Consider the following 18296-nt stretch of genomic DNA (forward strand, 5'->3'; position numbering starts at 1 on the left):
AGTTTGGTCTGCATTTCTTGAAAGATCACATCCCCCAAACTTAGTTTAGAGGGTCTACACTGTATATAGTGAAGTCTGCAAGTTTTCTAACAGCAAAATTTGTTTTGTTCCCAAATCATTTTGCACATCATTAGAATGAAAGTTATTGGCCATGTTTGCATAGCCCTTTTTAAAATGATGCTTTCATGACATTATTGTATGTTGGGTGGGGGTCAGGGCTATCCAGACTGACAATTGGGACATTGAATGTCACCTCTCCGCTGGGGAGGGAGCCTGAGATTGTGTAAATTGGAGTCTGTTTTATACCAAATGCAGAAAAAAATGTTTTAAGAAAGCAATTAAGTTCATGTTCATGTTTGTTTTGTTTTTGTTCCAATATGATTGTTTGCTTGCAGGACACCAGGAGAGATGAGTCCTCCGTCACAGATGGTGTGGTCAGTGAAGATGGTCGCCTGCAGGTTCAAGCTCATTGCATCTCCAACGCACATCCACTGCCACTGTACTTAAGGGAAGTTAAAGACTTTCTTCTGCACCTACATTTGGATCACCTCGATCCATGATAGTCATTCAGGCAGTAATGCCTGGACTGGAAACAAGCCATCCTTAAAACATTACAACATTCCAGCTCCTGTGTTGGAATGAAAAACAAATGTGTTGTTTAAATTAGAGATTGCACTTGTGACAGAACAACAAATATTTTATTTTGATTTTATAAGTAAGTACAAAACAAACTTGAGGTAGGCCTAAACTTATTTTCAGAATAATTAGATCTGAGAATGTGTTTCGTTGTAAGATTATAACAGTGATGGCAATATAATTGTTTGTTGTTCAGCAGAACAGTGTCCAGTATGTTGGCTGTTATACTTTGTTGTGTTTGAAAATAAAAGTTGGGCTGATTTTTAACATCATTACAAAAAGTGTTGTTAATTATTTTTAATCATATTCAGGTTACCACAAATTGTTTTTTCATTTAGTTGAACTTGAAATGTTTGTCAGTAGGTAAACAATTAAAATTGTACAGTCAGAAATATCAAGTTATTCTTAATACTGCAGACTTGCAATGTATAAGTTGTCCTAACAGTCATCTTAAGTAAGCTTTACTTAGTTTTTTTGAGGCAACGAGTTTCCTCAATTTTTTTGAGTTCTGGGAATTAATTAGATTTTACAGTGTAGCCCCACAGGCCTTAATTGTTGAAATGTGAACGATTTAAATAAGTCAAATCAGTCTTGTATAAATGCCTATGTGATACCAGAGGTCGGGGGTTTCCTTTTTCTATTTTCAGGAAACGTCTCAGTTTTACAGTCCATACAAATAAATATGGTTGTCGGGGTGTCGTTGCTAAGCAACAGCATGAAAAAATATACTCCGAGTGTAAAGATTCAGAGGGAAGCGCTGACAAATGTTTAGCACATCCGGCCCGTAGCGATAGTAACGCTGATGGAGATGACAACATTGACTGTTCACGTGGGGCTTTCTAAAACGTTAACGTCTAATTTTCTAATCAGATATCAGGCAACTCAGGGGTGTGTCCAGGATGGTACGTTGTGGGGAAATCTGAATATTTAATCACAAATAAATACAGTGTAGAAAGTAGGTGGATGATTTTCAGTGTTTAAACATTAGTTTTCATTAATCAACTAATTTTCCAAGGAGCGAAACACATACTTATATAATTGCCCCCATATAAAAGTCATGTCCCCGCTTAAGTAACACAAAGGTTTTAGGATACCATTATTATCAACATCACGTTGTTAGATGATAATTATTGATTCATTAACCTGTACGTCACTTTTACTTTGCTGCTGGAGATTATTTTACTTACTGAGCTATATATTTCTGATTGGTAGTAAAATATGCAATATAATAATTAACTACAGCTTTAAAATAAACAGCAGCCTACAAGATTTGCAAGTAAAATAAAAATAGAATATAGAACTATATTCTATCACCAGCCCTATGCTTTTGTCCAGTGACATTATGATTAACAGTACTACAATTATTCAGTAATACTTATGTAGTTATGACCACGTGTGAATAAATACCTGATTAGAAGGAGAAAGGAAAAAAAAATATTTTTTTAATCAAATCTTTTTTTTAATTATTATTTTATTATATTTTAGTTGTTTATTTTTATTTACTGCTACTGGGATTATGGTTGATCTGAGCTGTCCTAACTCAAAATGCTGCAATGCAATTTCAAAGTAAGTGGAAACAAGTGATGTTAAATCGAGATTTTGAGATTAATAACCTGAAACTCTGACTTACAGATGGCAAAAATAAGTAAATAAATGAATCAGTCTCTCTCACACATATACACAAACACACGCACATACAAATCAGATTTGGAAACAAGCTTCCATAGCTTATAGCAAGGTATTGCTAATTTCCCAGCCATTTTCTCTTATCAGCTTCTTGGGTTCTGCCACCATCTTTGCCGTTCGTGAAATCTCCCTTAAACTTCAGTCCAAGATGTATTTGAGTGATACTGAAATTAATTTAGGTCAGTGTTCAAAATAGTTAAATATCACGATGGGTGGCAAGTCGTGCTTCTAGAAGGATTCTGGCACAATCAAAAGTGAACTTTCAGGTAGCTCTGCATTTCCAACAAGCATATCATGCTAACAGACTTCACATAGAAAGCTGCAATCACTCACAGAAGCTTTTCATTATTTTGATTCCCTGCTTTTCATTAGTTTTGCACCAATAAATAGTATTAAACTAATTAGGAAGATTAGATACGAGGGCTCAGAGTAACAGAGCAGTAGCCTGGGTAGCATGGAGGAGGGAGATGAGGAGGAGGAGAAGGAGGATGATTTAAGTCAGACGAGAATAACGGTGCAGACATTTGACGCCTAATTTGGTTTTTTGGGCGGGGAGCAGCTCGTCTGAGCTACTAGAAGATCCAGCCAGGGGGCTGAGGACCTGCAATCGTCGGCTCTCCTACCACTTGCATGTTCTCAGGAGCTGAGAGCAGCAGCAGCAGCAGCAGCAACGAAAAGCAGAAAGGAAACTTCCCGCTGTGGTGTTTTTGCGATCAAGGTAGGCGTTTTGAGAAGTGTACAGGAAAGTTCACAGCACACAGTGGTAGACTTTACTGAGAAGAATTGATTACTTAGTCTACACTTTTATTTTGAAAATCTACAGGCTTTCGACGAATTAGAATTTTCCACCACGAGGAGTAACTTTAAATATCCAGATGTTTTACTAAATATTATCGCGTAGTTCGATTTTTCAAAAGAAAATGTTATATGTTTTTGAGACTATATAAAAGACTGCAGTGTGGTGTGTTTCTGTGGTTGGAGCAGGGTGTGGCAAGTGGCACTCCCACTTTACTGTCAATGAATGAACTGCATGAGACTAAAACAGAGCTGTCAAACTTACATGTTTTACTTTACAAAGGGGTTACATTCTCCTTTTACCTATTCCCTGATATGCCTAAATATTTCTTCTTCTTCTCTTTAAAGTTTTTCCTTTAATTTTAATTAAGAGATGTGGCTTTTGTTGAGTGAAGAGAAGAGAAGCAAAATGTGATCCTCACTGTACCTTTTATCAGAAGGATTTTGTGCCTCGACTACTTAGGCATTTGCTGAAAAAATCCTATCAACCTTTCAAAACGCAGTACTCAGTTTTGAATACACTGACATCATGCTCTGACTTGCACATACTGAAATTGTTGGCCAACAGTGTTCATCTTGTGCCTCCATCTCTGTAAGTGGATTATAGGTGAAATTGAGTAACTAATGTTGTGTCATGGCAACAAAACAAGGACACCACATGACCTCTCTGCTGGGACACTGAAACATTCGTTTCCTGAACATCTTGACATGATAGTACATCTTAACATTTGTGTGTGCGTGTGACATGTGTAAAACGACTGTGCAGAGGAGCATGATGCTGTCACATCCTGATATAATCTATTTTCTATTTTCAGCATCTCTTGCAATTAAGGAAGCCCCCCACCCCTTGTGATTTCCATGCTGTGCTGTGTGACGACACTTTTTCCACGCTTTTTTCTCTATCATGACTATTTTTCTCTCCTTTATTCTTTCCTGATTCAATTCCACAAGTAGCAAAGCAATGGCAGTAGGAGTAGCGGGACTGATTTTTCCATTACGACCCTCCATATTCATTTATTTTGAGTGGTTTACACAAAGCATAATCGGTACCCTGACTCTCAGGCTGGGTTGGGACTTTTGAACAGGGGGGGAGAAAGAGGACAACTGATGGAAAAGAGAGGGAGTAGCCAGCCACCAAATGAGACCACGAGGAGGAAAGCAAGGAAAGAAAAAGAGAAGAAAAGACAAAACTTGGCAAACATGACAAAGTTACCAGTTGTTCAGCAGCAGCCAGACTGCAGCACATCTGGAACCCATGAGTAACTTGGAAAATTTTTATAAGAAATAGGGGAGGAGGTAGAAAGAGAAACGAGGAGTGGTGAAAGCAAGGGGCCTTGTAGTGACTCAGCCTTCAGCTATTCCACTCCATCACTGTGTTTAAACTATGTGTCCTTCTGTGGCCAAGGCACAGGGCTTCCCCCGTGTTCCCCTCCTCCTAGGGTGAAGTGAGTCACCCTGAATCAGTTTGCATGGTCTTTTTTTTCCATTTCTCTCTTTTTGTCCACTTCTTTGTCTTGATACCTCACCACCAGTTTAGATTTTCACCTCCTCGTCCATGACTGTGTCATAGATGTTTAATAGGACTAATGTAAACAGGCCTTTTCTCCATGTTTATAACTGTCTCTCTGTGTAAGCTGTGTAAGGAGAGGAGCACTTGTGGAGCCAAGCAGGCAATAGGTGTCATGAGGGGAAGGGAGGAAAGGGAGGAAAGGCAGCCAGTGTTGCCAGAGTGAATCTGAGCTGTGAAATGTTAGCTGTGGAAAAAAAAAAACAAGGAAACAAATCCAACCCCCCAAAACACCACTGTAGATCAGCTGCTATATAGAATTTTCCTAAAAGCATTAGCAAGCACAATGACAGGATATGAACTCTTCTGTAAGTTGACTAATCTTGTCAACCTTGCAGTGCAGTGCAGCTGCCCAACCAGTTGCAGTTTGAGGTAAATTATATTATCTGGAAAATACTTGCATACAGATCGCTAAAAGCATTTTGTAAGTAATTTTTGGTATGAAGTCTGGAGATAACACTAGTACTAATTATTTTGGGTGGAAGGCTGAGCAATAAAATTGAGCAAACGGTAAGAAGGATGAGGGATAAGTGTACCAAAAGATATAAGGCAAAAACAGCGATGCTGTGTTTTGTATCAATTTGTATCAAGTTAAGTACTTTTTGAGTGAAAACGTTGCATTCAGCTCTGTCATGGCAATTTTGTTTTCTGACATTTTAAAGTGTGCCTAGCTGATTTCCAGCTCTGTAGCTTTGTAAAATTAACAGAAAAGCTGTTTGACTTCTACCATAGAGCCACTCTCTTCCCTTGCAAACAGAAGGTTTGAACATTTAGTGGGTGGGGCTTCTGAGCCTGAGCTGTCTGGAGCTCGAGCTTTCGTCTGAAAAGGATTACCACTAAAAATGGTGACCTGATTATTTGAAGTGTTGACCACTTTAACATGTGCATCCACCATTGTGACAGTATGACACCCCAACCCCTGTGGATTTGTAATCTTCTGCGTTGAAGCGTTAAGTTTGGCATTCTGGTCATGTGGATGCTGTGGTTAAATCAAACCTTCATTTACTAAATGAACACTTGCCAATCTGAGGAAGACTCAAAGTAGAAATTAAGAGTATAAACACACTTTATACTGTCACCCAAAAAAGTAAGATTATATATAATAAAATAATAGTGCATTCATTCTCTTCATCATTAAAAATGTTTTTCATTGTCTAGTCATTGTAAAATGCTAATTTTAATAGTCGACATAATCGTGACTAGTCGACTAATCGTGGCAGCCCTAGATGACAGACAGGGGTCTGGGGAGTTTGTAGCATAACACCCATCTCTGAGGACATGACTATTGAGCAATGTCTGAAAGGAAGAGGCTGCACTTGGTACTTCAATTCTGTTGTGAGAAAACGTCTGGAGCTTGTATGAGACATAAACTACCAGAGAAATTAAAATGGTGTGTTCACCAGCTGATTTGACCAGATGTGAATGGGCTGTGACCACAGTGAACTCATTATTTGCAGTTTCGAATTGGGTTTTTAGGATTTGAGTTGTTGTTTAAGTCATTCATGAAAATACAACGGTAGAATTGTTCCACTCAGAAACTGGTATGTAGTCGGATGAACCCTGTTTGCGCACAGGTTGCTGGTCTCGCATAGTTGTCTCTTATATTTCATCTAGAGCCATAAAAAGTTGCATGAGACTCTAAAACACCACTTACTAATCATTATCTTTTTCTTCTTACAGATTTGTCTGCTTGACAGAGGAAACGCCCACAAATAAGAGGAAACTTTTCTGCTTCTCTCATCGCCCAATTCACCTCTCATTATGGCAATAGTCCTCCACTCCAGCCCTCTGCTGTGGACACGGCTGGCAGCCCTGGCTTTCTCCTGTGTGGCATTCTCTGTGGCCGTGCATGGTGCCCAACTCGTGCACGGCACCGGAGACTGGTGCATCTTCTGCTGGGCCTTCAGCTTTGCCGGCACTCTGCTCGTGATTCTGGTGGAGCTCTTCGGCCTGCAGACCAAAGCCCCTGTTTCCTGGAAGAACTTCCCTATCACCTTTGCCTGCTACGCTGCCCTACTCTGTTTGTCCGCCTCTATCATCTTCCCACTCTACTTCCTCAAGGGTTTATCGGGCTCCAGTTCGGTCCGCGACTACCGTATCGTGGTAACCGTCTTCTCCTGCTTGGCTACCATTGCTTACATAAGTGAGGTGAGCATCAGCAAGGCGCGTCCGGGTGAGGTGGCCGGCTACATGGCCACAGGACCTGGACTATTGAAAGTCTGTGAGACCTTCGTGGCCTGCGTCATCTTCGTCTTTGTGAGTGACCCCGTGTTGTACGACCGTCACGATGCACTGAAGTACTGCATGGCTGTCTACTGCATCTGCTTCATCCTGTCAGCAGCCATCATCCTGCTCTGTATAGGCGAGTGTACCGGGTGCTTGCCTTTCCCATTCCCCCGGTTCCTGTCAGCCTACGCCATGCTGGCCGTGGTCCTCTACCTGTCAGCAACCATCATCTGGCCTATCTTCAACTTTGACCCCAAACACGGTGGGGATAAAAATAGGCCATACAACTGCAGCTCACAACCGGGGTTGTGTTTGTGGGATAAGCGCATGGCAGTGGCTGTACTCACCGGTGTCAACTTCATCCTCTACCTGGCAGACCTGATCTACTCCACCCGTCTAGTATTTGTCAATGCTTAAAAAACAGGAAATCACGCTAGCAGTATGCTCCAAATAAAATTTAATTTGCCCACTTTGACAAAGGCTTTGGAATTGCTGTCTCTTTTATTGCTACAAGCAAATGGTGGCATACTCAGTCTAGCACTCTGATCACTTTAATGGTATCACTTGAGGACAAGCCGTGATAGGAGACTAGAGAACAAACTTTAGCATGATAGCACAGCTGAGACAAATCCTGTGTGACTCAATTTGTTGTTTTAAATTTGCCCTTAAAATAATATGATTTGACTTTTGCTAGAACCAGACAGAAGGAGAAAAGCATGCCCTATGGCCCAAGCTGCCCTAACTGTGCAGTGGTAAATATGGAAATGCATTTAAAAAAAGAAAAAAAAAACAAAAGAGAGTGTGCTCAAACCATGAATGAAGCTTTTCATAGGTAGAGATTGACATATTCGGCTGGTCAAAACACAGATCTTGCGCTCTTTTTGGCCCGAAACGTTAAAAATTAGCCCTGAAACCTTGCCGAATTAATTTTGTGTGAAGTATACTGCATGACTGAATTTCTTAGAGAGAAAGTGAGAGAGAGAGAGAGAGAGAGAGAGAGAGAGAGAGAGGAGGAGTTGGAAGCAAGTTAGTGGTTGTGTCTACACATACAACAATATGACTTTCTGTTCATGTATTGGGGCATGTAAATGGCAAATATTTGCTTCCAGTCACCCAAATAGACTCTTATCTTTTATATAGAGACCTGAATGTGATTGCTGGAATCTGCTGATATTACTCAAAATTTTTAATGGTAGATCAGTTCCCATTTTTATACAGAAAATACATTTTTCATGTATGCAGGGATGCTTTGGATAGTAGTAATCTACCAACAGATTTCCCAAAAGAAGGCCACGTCTTATTTACATGCTGTGTTCATGTAAATAAGACAGAAAAATAAAAACAAAGCTAATGTTGAGTTTTTGTTTGATACTTTTGGCAGAGTGTATGTCAAAAGTGTATATATAAAAAGAAAATCAGTGAACATTTCAGATTAACTGTTACAGAAAATATTGCAGTGCCATGTGACTGACTTTTGTGGCCTTTTTTTTAAATGGCATCATTAAACTTCATTGCAGTACACAAAGCAGCTGACAGGGTTGCATCAGTCAGTCATTTCTTTAAGTTCATATCCCAACAATTCAACCACTTAAAGAAGTGATGAATTGGTTTACATGATGTTAAAGATGATTGGTAGGCTAGCTTTTGCTCTTGTTATGGAATGTGCATATCTGTGAGCTATAATCTATTGTAAGAACATATATGGATTTAAAGAAACAAGAAAAACATATAGTCAAAGTGCACGTATTAATGTTTTCATTGTGTGTTTATATTTCTGGTGTCTCCAAATATCCAAGAACCTACTAATGCTGGTCCCTCACAGCTAAGGTTATATTCATTACATCTATTTGTTTTGTACTGCTTATAGAAATCTAATAAAAAAGTTTCTCTCAGTCTAGATGTTCTTAGGATTGTAGTCTTTACATTTTTTATACTTTGCTGTTCCAAGTGTGGAAACCGCATCAGTGTTGAAGGAAAATGTATTCCAGTGTTTCAATAAATCCACATGATTAACAGATGTTTGTGTGTTACTTTCATGTTTTTATGCTTTGGTTTAGTCCCCATATGATCCAATTTGAACATTTTATTTAACTCTAAACTTATTTTTAGCCACCCTGTTGGTGTAGCTCCTCTTCTTAGTCAAGGCTGAAAAATGCCAACGTCTATTAGAAGCTGCAAAATCTGGTATAGATATTTAATACTAAGTGTGTGACACACACACATAGGAAAATAACTGGTAAATAAGTAGGTACCTGTCCAAATGGAAACAGCCAGGGTTTAAAGCAAGAGCCCAAAAAAATCAATACCTTCAGTGGCAACACGGGGCTGGCTCCAAAAGTGAGTCCCACAACCAACTCTAATGTTAATACCTCCACCTTTCCAGCCAAAAAAAACAGCGTGTTGGTCTAAAGAGCTTGGAAAGAAAGCAACTGAACTTCTTTGAGTTTCTTGAGTTTCTATTTAAAACTGAGGTGAAACGCCATTGTAATGGAGAATGTCACTTTAAGAGGGATGGACTTGACCTCCTGACTATGAATAATGAAGATGATAAGGTGCTGACTCTATGAATCCACAATCTCAACAGGGTTGTCCGATAAGAACAGATGGCTTATCCACAAAATCCACTGCCACTCAGGTATCTGCCGTTCACTCATTTATTTAACAAGAATCCGAGGTACACATCCATAATGTGAGTGAGGGGATTTAACAGGCTGTAAAATGCTATATGCATTGTGTTGAAGTGATGGTGTGGTTTCTGTTGGAAAGAACATAAAAGTCTTCCGTGATTATGTGAACAGAGTGAATTAAATGTGTAATACAACAATACAAACAATACTGGGTAGTGGAACGTTCAACCAAAATAAGGGAGTATCAACAAATGCTAATTTTACTATTTGCATAAACCCTAACTAGGCACTTTACACTATAGCCAACATGAGAAATTAGTGACGGTCCCTTAATGACCGCATGGCAGAGGCTGCTTGGGCAGTAACATTCAGTAAACAAAGTGTGCGCCAAGGATTTAAACAAGGGAGGATAATGGCTGCAGCAAAGAACAAACAGGATAAACACAGAAACTTACAGTCTCATGGACGCACACTGCTAACAGCACAAGGAATGAAAATCCACACGGTGAGTAAAACTCTACTGACTCTCCCCACCTGCAGCTCCGACCGAACTCTGCGTCGAAGTGTGTGCGTAATGATGAGGTAGAATTGTGTCTTCTGATTGGTGAAGAGGATGGGTTGCCTCACCGCTCACAGCTGTATGCTGATATATTTACTCGGCAGATGTGGCTCTGTTCGTCGGTTCAGCCGATGGGCTGGCCTTTTGTACAGCCGCCCCCAACTTTGCGGGGCAAAGGTGCACTTCACTCAGGAAGGTCAGGCAGTAGACTCCGGTGGAAGAGCTGTGAGTCTGATGAGTCGAGCCACTGGTCGGGTGTATGTCTTGTCTCCAACCTGTATCTGAACTTTCCGAACCCTGCCATCTGCTCCAGGGATGACTTGGATGACCTTACCAACTGGCCATATGGCACGAGGGAGCTGCTGGTCCACAATGAGAACGATAGTGCCAACAGTCAACTCATCTCTTTCCTGCTGCCATTTATGCCGCATCTGGAGTGAAGGTAGATAATTCCGGATGTAGTGGATCCAGAATTGATCCGCCAAGGCTTGACACTGCCTCCACCTACAACGACTCAGGAGTTCTGCTTCTGGGTAGACGACCTGTGGCATACTGGAATCAGGCCGCCCCATCAACAACATGTTGGGAGTGATTGGATCAGCATCTGCTATGTCTGAGGAGACATAACCTAGCGGCTTAGAGTTGATGATGCTCTCTACCTTGCTGAGTATCGTCCTAAAGACTTCCTCAGTGACATGCTGCAAGCCGAGAATGGTATGCAGCGCAGACTTGATGGAACGAGTCTCCCGTTCCCAGGAACCACCGAAATGTGGAGCCTATGGAGGGTTGAAACAAAAATGAATCTGCTGGCTGGCCAACTGTGACTTCAGAGCTGGGCCGAGGGCGTTGAAAGTCTCCTGGAGTTCAGAGCTACCACCTTTGAAGTTGGTACCTTGATCCGACAGTAGTTCGAAGGGCTTCCCACGTCTCGCGATGAAACGACGCAGTCCCATCAGGAATGAGTCAGTGTCCATGCTGGCAAGCAGATCAAAGTAGACTGCATGGGTGGTTAGGCATTTGAAGATGATCCCCCACCGTTTCTCGGTACGCCGCCCCATCTTGACAAGGTATGGACCAAAGCAGTCCACCCCAGTTGAATAGAAGGCTGGGCGATGAAGTCTTAAACTGGATGAGGGAAGGTCAACCATCTTGGGAATGACCGGCTGACTGCGCCACCTCCTGCATTCAGGACAGTTGTACTGGTGCTTCCGGATGGTCTCTTGTCCTCGAAGTATCCAGAACTTGCGCCGGAGCTCAGCAAAGACCCTCTCGGAGCCTGGGTGAACAAGCCTGCGATCACAATCCTGGATGATGTGCTTTGTAATAAAATGCTGAGGGTCAAGAACGACAGGATGCAAGATGTCTTGACTGAGGGTTTCACATCTGCGAAGCCCCCCCCCCCCACGGATCAGTTGAACCTCTGGGTCATACTAAGGAGCTAAGGCAAGTAGGCGACTGCTGGCAGCTACCGGTTTGTGAGATGACAGCCGAACAAAATCTTCAGGAAAACTGTCTTCCTGTACCTTCTGGAGGAATGCTAGTTCTGCTTGCCAGTAATTCTCTGCTGTGGGTGTTGAGTTGGCAGCTGTCCCGTGGACAGCTCGAACGTAATCTTCAGGCAAGTCCTGGAAGCCACCGAAAGAAGCAACATCAGAAGCTATCCTTCCGCAGCTCTGATGAATCATCAAGGGAAATGTGGTTCGGGAGCTCTGGGCAGTATGAAAAGGTGGGCCCTGGCGCGACCGATGATGAGCGGTGAGCTGCGAGAGCAGTAATCCCCGAGTGATGTCGTCGGCAGGATATCTCCACAGGCCCCCTTCAGTTAGGTCTTGAATATCTGGAGCCTGGGATTGGGACTGGAGCCAGTTCAGGACTGTAGTGGAGTCTGTCCAATAGACAATGCTTGAGATACAAAGGGTGAGTTCCCTCTTGAGAACGGCAGCAAGCTGGGCTCCCACATGAGCAGCACAGAGCTCCAACCTCAGAATGGACTGTTGACGGACGGGAGCAAATCGAGATCAGCGCGGCTAGGAAGGCTACCTGGATTCCCCCCATATGATCTTCCGTCCTAAGGTAGGCTACAGCTCCATATGCCTTCTCAAATGCATCGGAGAAGATGTGGATGCTCTGCTTGCAAAGGGATAGGTCTGTCTCTGGCTGCACATAACAACGTGGCAGGGAGACATCAGGGAGCTGAATCAATTCACTTTCCCATGCATGCCACAGCTTCAGCAGGTCGATTGGCAGATTCGGATCATCCCAGTCTCTCCTTTTCCGCCAGAGATGCTGCATCAGGATTTTGGCCCGAGTGGTGTAAGGAATGAGGAGGCCAAGCGGATCATACTGCTTGGCCAGAACCCAATAGATGTTGCGCATTGTGGGCTCCACCAACTGCTCGGTGTGCCAAATCTGATATCTGAGCTCATCAGACTGACAGTGCCATTGCAGGCCCAGAGTCCGCTTTGGTACATCAGTCCCATTGGGGGAAAACCACAGTTCACTGCTCTGTGAGTCTGATCCAGGTGGCATATGACTGATGAGTTCTGGGTAGTTAGAAGCCCACTGTCGTAATTCGAAGCCACTGGTGAGCAGCAACTGCTGGATTTTGTTGACCAGTTGCTGGGCTTCAGGAAATGATGCGAAGCTCTGGAGGAGATTGTCAACGTAGAAACATTTCTCTACTGTGTGACGGGTATCTTCGCTGGGGCTGCTGTGATCCAGAACGTGCTGCTGCAGAGCATTGGTGGCACAGCAGGGATGTCGCCCTGAAAGGCAACACCTGCCATTCGTAGACATCTGGTTGCCTCGTGCAATCCATCTCTCCAGAGGAAACGGAGGAAAGGCTTGTCCTGAGTCAAGAGGTGGACCTGGTGAAACATCCCCTTGATGTCACTGCTCACCGCAATGGGATACTCCCGGAAGCGAAGTAACACACCCAGGAGCATCCAGCCCAGGGTAGGACCAGCTAGGAGATGCTGATTCAGGCTGGTACCATTGTGCACAAAAGAACAGTTGAATACAATGCGATCCTTGCCAATATGATGAACCATGTGGTGTGGTATGTACCAGGTGTTGCCATCTATATCCATGTCCGCGATGGTCAGTTTACTCACATAGCCTGCATCCACCAGCTTCTGAATTTCCTGGTTATAGGTGGCTGCTCGTACAGGCTTCTTCAGGAGGCGCTTCTCCGTGGCTCGCATGTGACCCAGGACAGAGTCCTTAGTGGAATGAAGCAGGACTGGTTCCTCTTTCCACAGCAACGGGGCGGCATATCGGCATATCTTCTCCTCTAGCATCTTGACAGCCATGGTATCTTGTTTTGAACGTGTGGCCACTTTCTCATTCTGGTATGGGAGAACATCCATCTGCCAGAGCTTGGCTACATTACTGAGAAGTTCAGCACTGGGAGTCAGGGTGCTTGTGAGTAGACACTGAGGAGTGGAGGCTTGATGTAGAAGAACCTTGGCTGGACCCTGCAGAGTCCAACCCAGCCGTGTCTTGAGTGCAGCTGGTCCTCCCCATGGACCCAGATGTACAGGCTCTATTGGAGTCAGGAGATGTGGGTAGTCAGAGCCAATCAGCAATAATGGTTGAGCTTGGTGGAACGAATGAAGTGGAAGACCTCACAGGTGGTGGTAGGACCTTTGCAGTGCTGGATGTGAGTGTTTGGCGAGCCCAAGCTCAGTGGCATCTTGGATCCGGAACCGTTTCCAAGGGCTATAGAGAAGGAAACGGAATGTCCTTCCACCGTTCTAATGTTTGTCGGATGGTTCAAAGCGCCAACTCCTCCCTCATTCCCTGAAGGCCCAGCTCTTGGGCAGCACTGTGAAGAAGGATTGTGCGCTCTGACCCATCATCAAGGATGATTGAGGGTCCTCTTCTGGACAGAGATCTCCGATGTTATTCCCGGGATCTGCTGGAGCCACTCGCCTAGCTTGGGAGTCACCGCACCTAGTGCTCCAATTACCACGGGGACCACCGTTACCTTCACCCTCCATATCCTCTCGAGCTCTTCTCTGAGCCCTTGGTATTTCTCCAGCTTCTCGTGTTCCTTCTTGCTTCCTCCTTTGTCAGATAGAGAAGGAAACGTTCCACCGTTCTAATGTTTGTCAGATGGTTCAAAGCACCAACTCCTCCCTCATTCCCTGAAGGCCCAGCTCTTGGGCAGCACTGTGAACCGCTTTCAGAACCGCTACATCGATCACTACGGCCGTCTTCTTCTGTTTGTCTACCACCACTATGTCCGGTTGGTTAGCCACCACCATTTTGTCCGTCTGTATGTGGAAGTCCCACAGGATCTTAGCTCGGTCATTCTCCACCACCCTTGGGGGCATCTCCCATTTTGACCTCGGGACTTCCAGGTTATACTCGGCATGCCTTCATATTTATCTGTCTCGGTCATGTCTGCGGTAGGCTTGCTTAGCATAGGGGGTCTATATATATATATATATATATATATATATATATATATATATATATATATATATATATATGTGTGTGTGTGTGTGTGTGTGTGTGTATATATCTATATATATGTGTATATATCTATATATGTATATATATGTGTGTGTGTGTGTGTATATATATATATATATATATATATATATATATATATATATATATATACATACATACACGCCTTTGGAACAGAGGATCGCAAGTTCGATTCCTGCCTGGGGCGGCTGTGTGTGTGTGTGTGTGTATATATATATATATATATATATATATATATATATATATATATATATATATATATATATATATATATATATATATATATATGATGCATGTACCCATCACCTCTCTTCTCAGAGATTCCTTTCAGCTTTGTGCTAACCCCAGGGTGTGAATCAGTGACAACTGTCACAACGACTGTAAATTTTTGACCACTGGAGGCTGCAATTCTGTTATGAGAACAAGTCTGGAGCTTTCATGAGACATAAACTACAAGAGAAATAAAAGATGGCGCGCTCACCAGCTGATTTGACGAGATGTAAATGGACTGTGATGGGTTTGACCACAGTGAACTCATTATTTGTAGTTTTGCGTTTTCACCATTTCATTTGTTTTAGCCATTCATGAAAATACAAAGGCATCATTGTTTCACTCAGAAATTATTATGTAGGAGGACTGACTCTCTTTGGGCACAGACTGCTGGCCTCACATAGTTATAGCTTGTATTTCATCTGGAGCCATAAAAAGTTGCATCAGACTCTAGAATACCACTAATCATTTTCTTTTTCTTACAATTTTCTCTGCCTGACAGAGGAAACTCCAACAAATAGGAGGAATCTGTTCTGCTTCTCTCATCGCCCAATTCACCTCTCATCATGGCAATAGTCCTCCACTTCAACCCTCTGCTGTGGACACGGCTGGCAGCCCTGGCTTTCTCCTGTGTGGCATTCTCTGTGGCTGTGCATGGTGCCAGGACCATCCCCATCATCGGAGACTGGTGCATCTTCTGTTGGGCCTTCAGCTTTGCCGGCACTCTGCTCGTGATTCTGGTGGAGCTCTTCGGTCTGCAGACGAAAGTCCCTGTTTCCTGGAAGAACTTCCCTATCACCTTTGCCTGCTACGCGGCCCTACTCTGTTTGTCCGCCTCTATCATCTTCCCACTCTACTTCCTCAAACATTCCACAGGCCCCAGTACGATCCGCGACTACCGTATTGTGGCAGCCTTCTTCTCTTGCTTGGCTACCATTGCTTACATAAGTGAGGTGAGCATCAGCAAGGCACGTCCAGGTGAGGTGGCCGGCTACATGGCCACAGGACCTGGACTATTGAAAGTCTGTGAGACCTTCGTGGCCTGCATCATATTTGTCTTTGTGACTGATCCCGTGTTGTACGACCGTCATGATGCACCAAAGTACTGCATGGCTGTCTACTGCATCTGCTTCATCCTGTCAGCAGCCATCATCCTGCTCTGTATAGGCGAGTGTACCGGGTGCTTGCCTTTCCCATTCCCCCGGTTCCTGTCAGCCTACGCCATGCTGGCCGTGGTCCTCTACCTGTCAGCAACCATCATCTGGCCTATCTTCAACTTTGACCCCAGACATGGTGGGAATAGAGATAGGCCATACAGCTGCAGCACAGAATCGGGGTTGTGTTCATGGGATAAGCGCATGGCAGTGGCTCTACTCACTGCTATCAACTTCATTCTCTACCTGGCAGACCTGATCTACTCCACCCGTCTAGTATTTGTCAATGCTTAAAAAACAGGAAGTCAGGCTAGCAGTATGCTCCAAATAAAATTGAATTTGCCCACTTTGACAAAGGCTTTGGAACTGCTGTCACTGTTACTGCTGCAAGCATACTCAGTTTAGCACTCTGGTCACTTTAATGGAATCACTAGAGGACAAGTCGTGATAGGAGGCTAAAGAGCAAACTTTAGCATGATAGCACAGCTGAGACAAATCCTGTATGACTCAATTTGTTGTTTGAAATTTACCCTGAAAATGATATGATTTGACTTTTGCTAGAACCAGACAGAAGGAGAAAAGCATGCCCTATGGCCCAAGGTAACTGTGCAGTAGTAAATATGGAAATGCATTTTAAAAAACTCAAAAGAGAGTGTGCTCAAGCCATGAACAAAGCTTTTCATAGGCAAAGATTGACATATTCGGCTGGTCAAAACACAGATCTTGCGCTCTTTTTGGCCTGAAACTTTAAAAATTAGCCCTGAAATCTTGCCGAATTTAATTTTGTGTGAAGTATACTGCATGACTGAATTTCTTAGAGAGGAAGAGAGAGAGAGAGAGAGAGAGAGAGAGAGAGAGAAGGGAGGAGTTGGAAGCAAGTTAGTGGTTGTGTCTACACATACAACAATATGACTTTCTGTTTATGTGTTGGGGCATGTAAATGGCAAATATTTGCTTCCAGTCACCCAAATAGACTCTTATCTTTTATATAGAGACCTGAATGTGATTGCTGGAATCTGCTGATATTACTCAAAAATCAATTCCCATTTTAATACAGAAAATACAGTTTTCATGTATGCAGGGATGCTTTGGATAGTAGTAATCTGTCAACAGATTTTCCAAAGGAAGATTCAAAAAAATGCTGTGTGCATGTAGAAAAGACAGAGTGGAATAAAAACAACAATAATGTTGAGTTTTTGGGTTCTAGCAATTAGTCTTTTTTTAAGTTCATGATATCAACACTTCAATGATTTAAAGAAGTTATGAATTGGTTTACATGATGTTAAAGATGATTGGTAGCCTAGGTTTTGCTCTTGTTATGGAATGTGTGTGTCTGCGAACTACAATCTATTGTAAGAACATATCTGAAAAAAACAAGGAAAGCATATAGTCAAAGTGCACGCATTAATGTTTTCATTGTGGGTTTATATTTCTGGTGTCTCCAAATATCAAAGAACCTACTAATGCTATGTCAGTTTGTGTGGTACTGCTCATAGAAATCTATTAAAAAAGGTTTCACTCCGTCTACATGCTCTTAGGATTGTAGTCTTTACATTTTTTATACTCTGCTGTTTCAAGTGTGGAAACCGCATCGGTGTTGAAGGAAAATGTATTCCAGTGTTTCAATAAAACCACATGATTAACAGATGTTTGTGTGTTACTTTCATGTTTTTATGCTTTGGTTTATTTAAAGCTCCTGTATGGTCCAATTTGAACATTTTATTTAACTCTAAACTTTTTTTTAGCCACCCTGTTGGTGTAGCTTTGTCATGTCACAATGTGAGTCAATCCCCTTGTAAGTCAAGACTGAAATATGTCAAAGTTTATTAGAAGCTGCAGAATCTGGTATAGATATTTAATATTAACTCATTCACTGCCATTGACGTCTATAGACGTCAATGGCAGTCAACGTAAGTTGAACTGAAGCCCACCAGCAGTAAAAGTAGACCTGCAAGGAGGTGCAGGGTTTGCGCACGTAAGGGATTGCACAGTGAGACAAAAATGTGGTGCAAGTCCTGTTGTGTTTCACTGCCAGCCATTTGAAAATGGCTGGCAGTGAATGAGTTAAGTGTGTGACACACACACATAGGAAAATAATTGGTAATATGAGTCAATAAATATACACATTTACCTGTCACAATGGAAACATCCAGGGTTTAATACAAGCTTGTATGACATAAACTACCAGAGAAATAAAAGCTGGTGTGTTTACCAGCTGATTTGACCAGATGCAAATGGGTTGTGATGTGTTTGATCACAGTGATGTCATATTTGCAGTT

At 42.7% G+C, this 18296-nt stretch overlaps 2 protein-coding genes across 2 annotated transcripts; both read left to right on the top strand.

Moving 5' to 3' along the window:
* Positions 1–2817: 2817 nt before the first annotated feature.
* On the top strand, positions 2818–8928 carry LOC146687312 (myeloid-associated differentiation marker homolog). The gene is made up of 2 exons (XM_085439740.1): positions 2818–3040; positions 6365–8928. The coding sequence occupies exon 2, from the start codon at positions 6446–6448 to the stop codon at positions 7325–7327; it is 882 nt and encodes a 293-aa protein (XP_085295866.1). The 5' UTR covers positions 2818–3040; positions 6365–6445; the 3' UTR covers positions 7328–8928.
* Positions 8929–9944: 1016 nt separating this feature from the next.
* On the top strand, positions 9945–17655 carry LOC146687313 (myeloid-associated differentiation marker homolog). The gene is made up of 2 exons (XM_085438870.1): positions 9945–10042; positions 15366–17655. Exon 2 carries the CDS (start codon positions 15430–15432, stop codon positions 16309–16311), a length of 882 nt encoding a protein of 293 aa, XP_085294996.1. The 5' UTR covers positions 9945–10042; positions 15366–15429; the 3' UTR covers positions 16312–17655.
* The last annotated feature ends 641 nt before the right edge of the window (positions 17656–18296 follow it).

The sequence above is a fragment of the Copadichromis virginalis genome, linkage group LG18 (genome assembly GCF_057382275.1).
Source record: "Copadichromis virginalis isolate Kocher_CV1m ecotype Utaka linkage group LG18, C_Virginalis_male_GT1.1, whole genome shotgun sequence".
Taxonomy (NCBI): Eukaryota; Metazoa; Chordata; class Actinopteri; order Cichliformes; family Cichlidae; genus Copadichromis; species Copadichromis virginalis.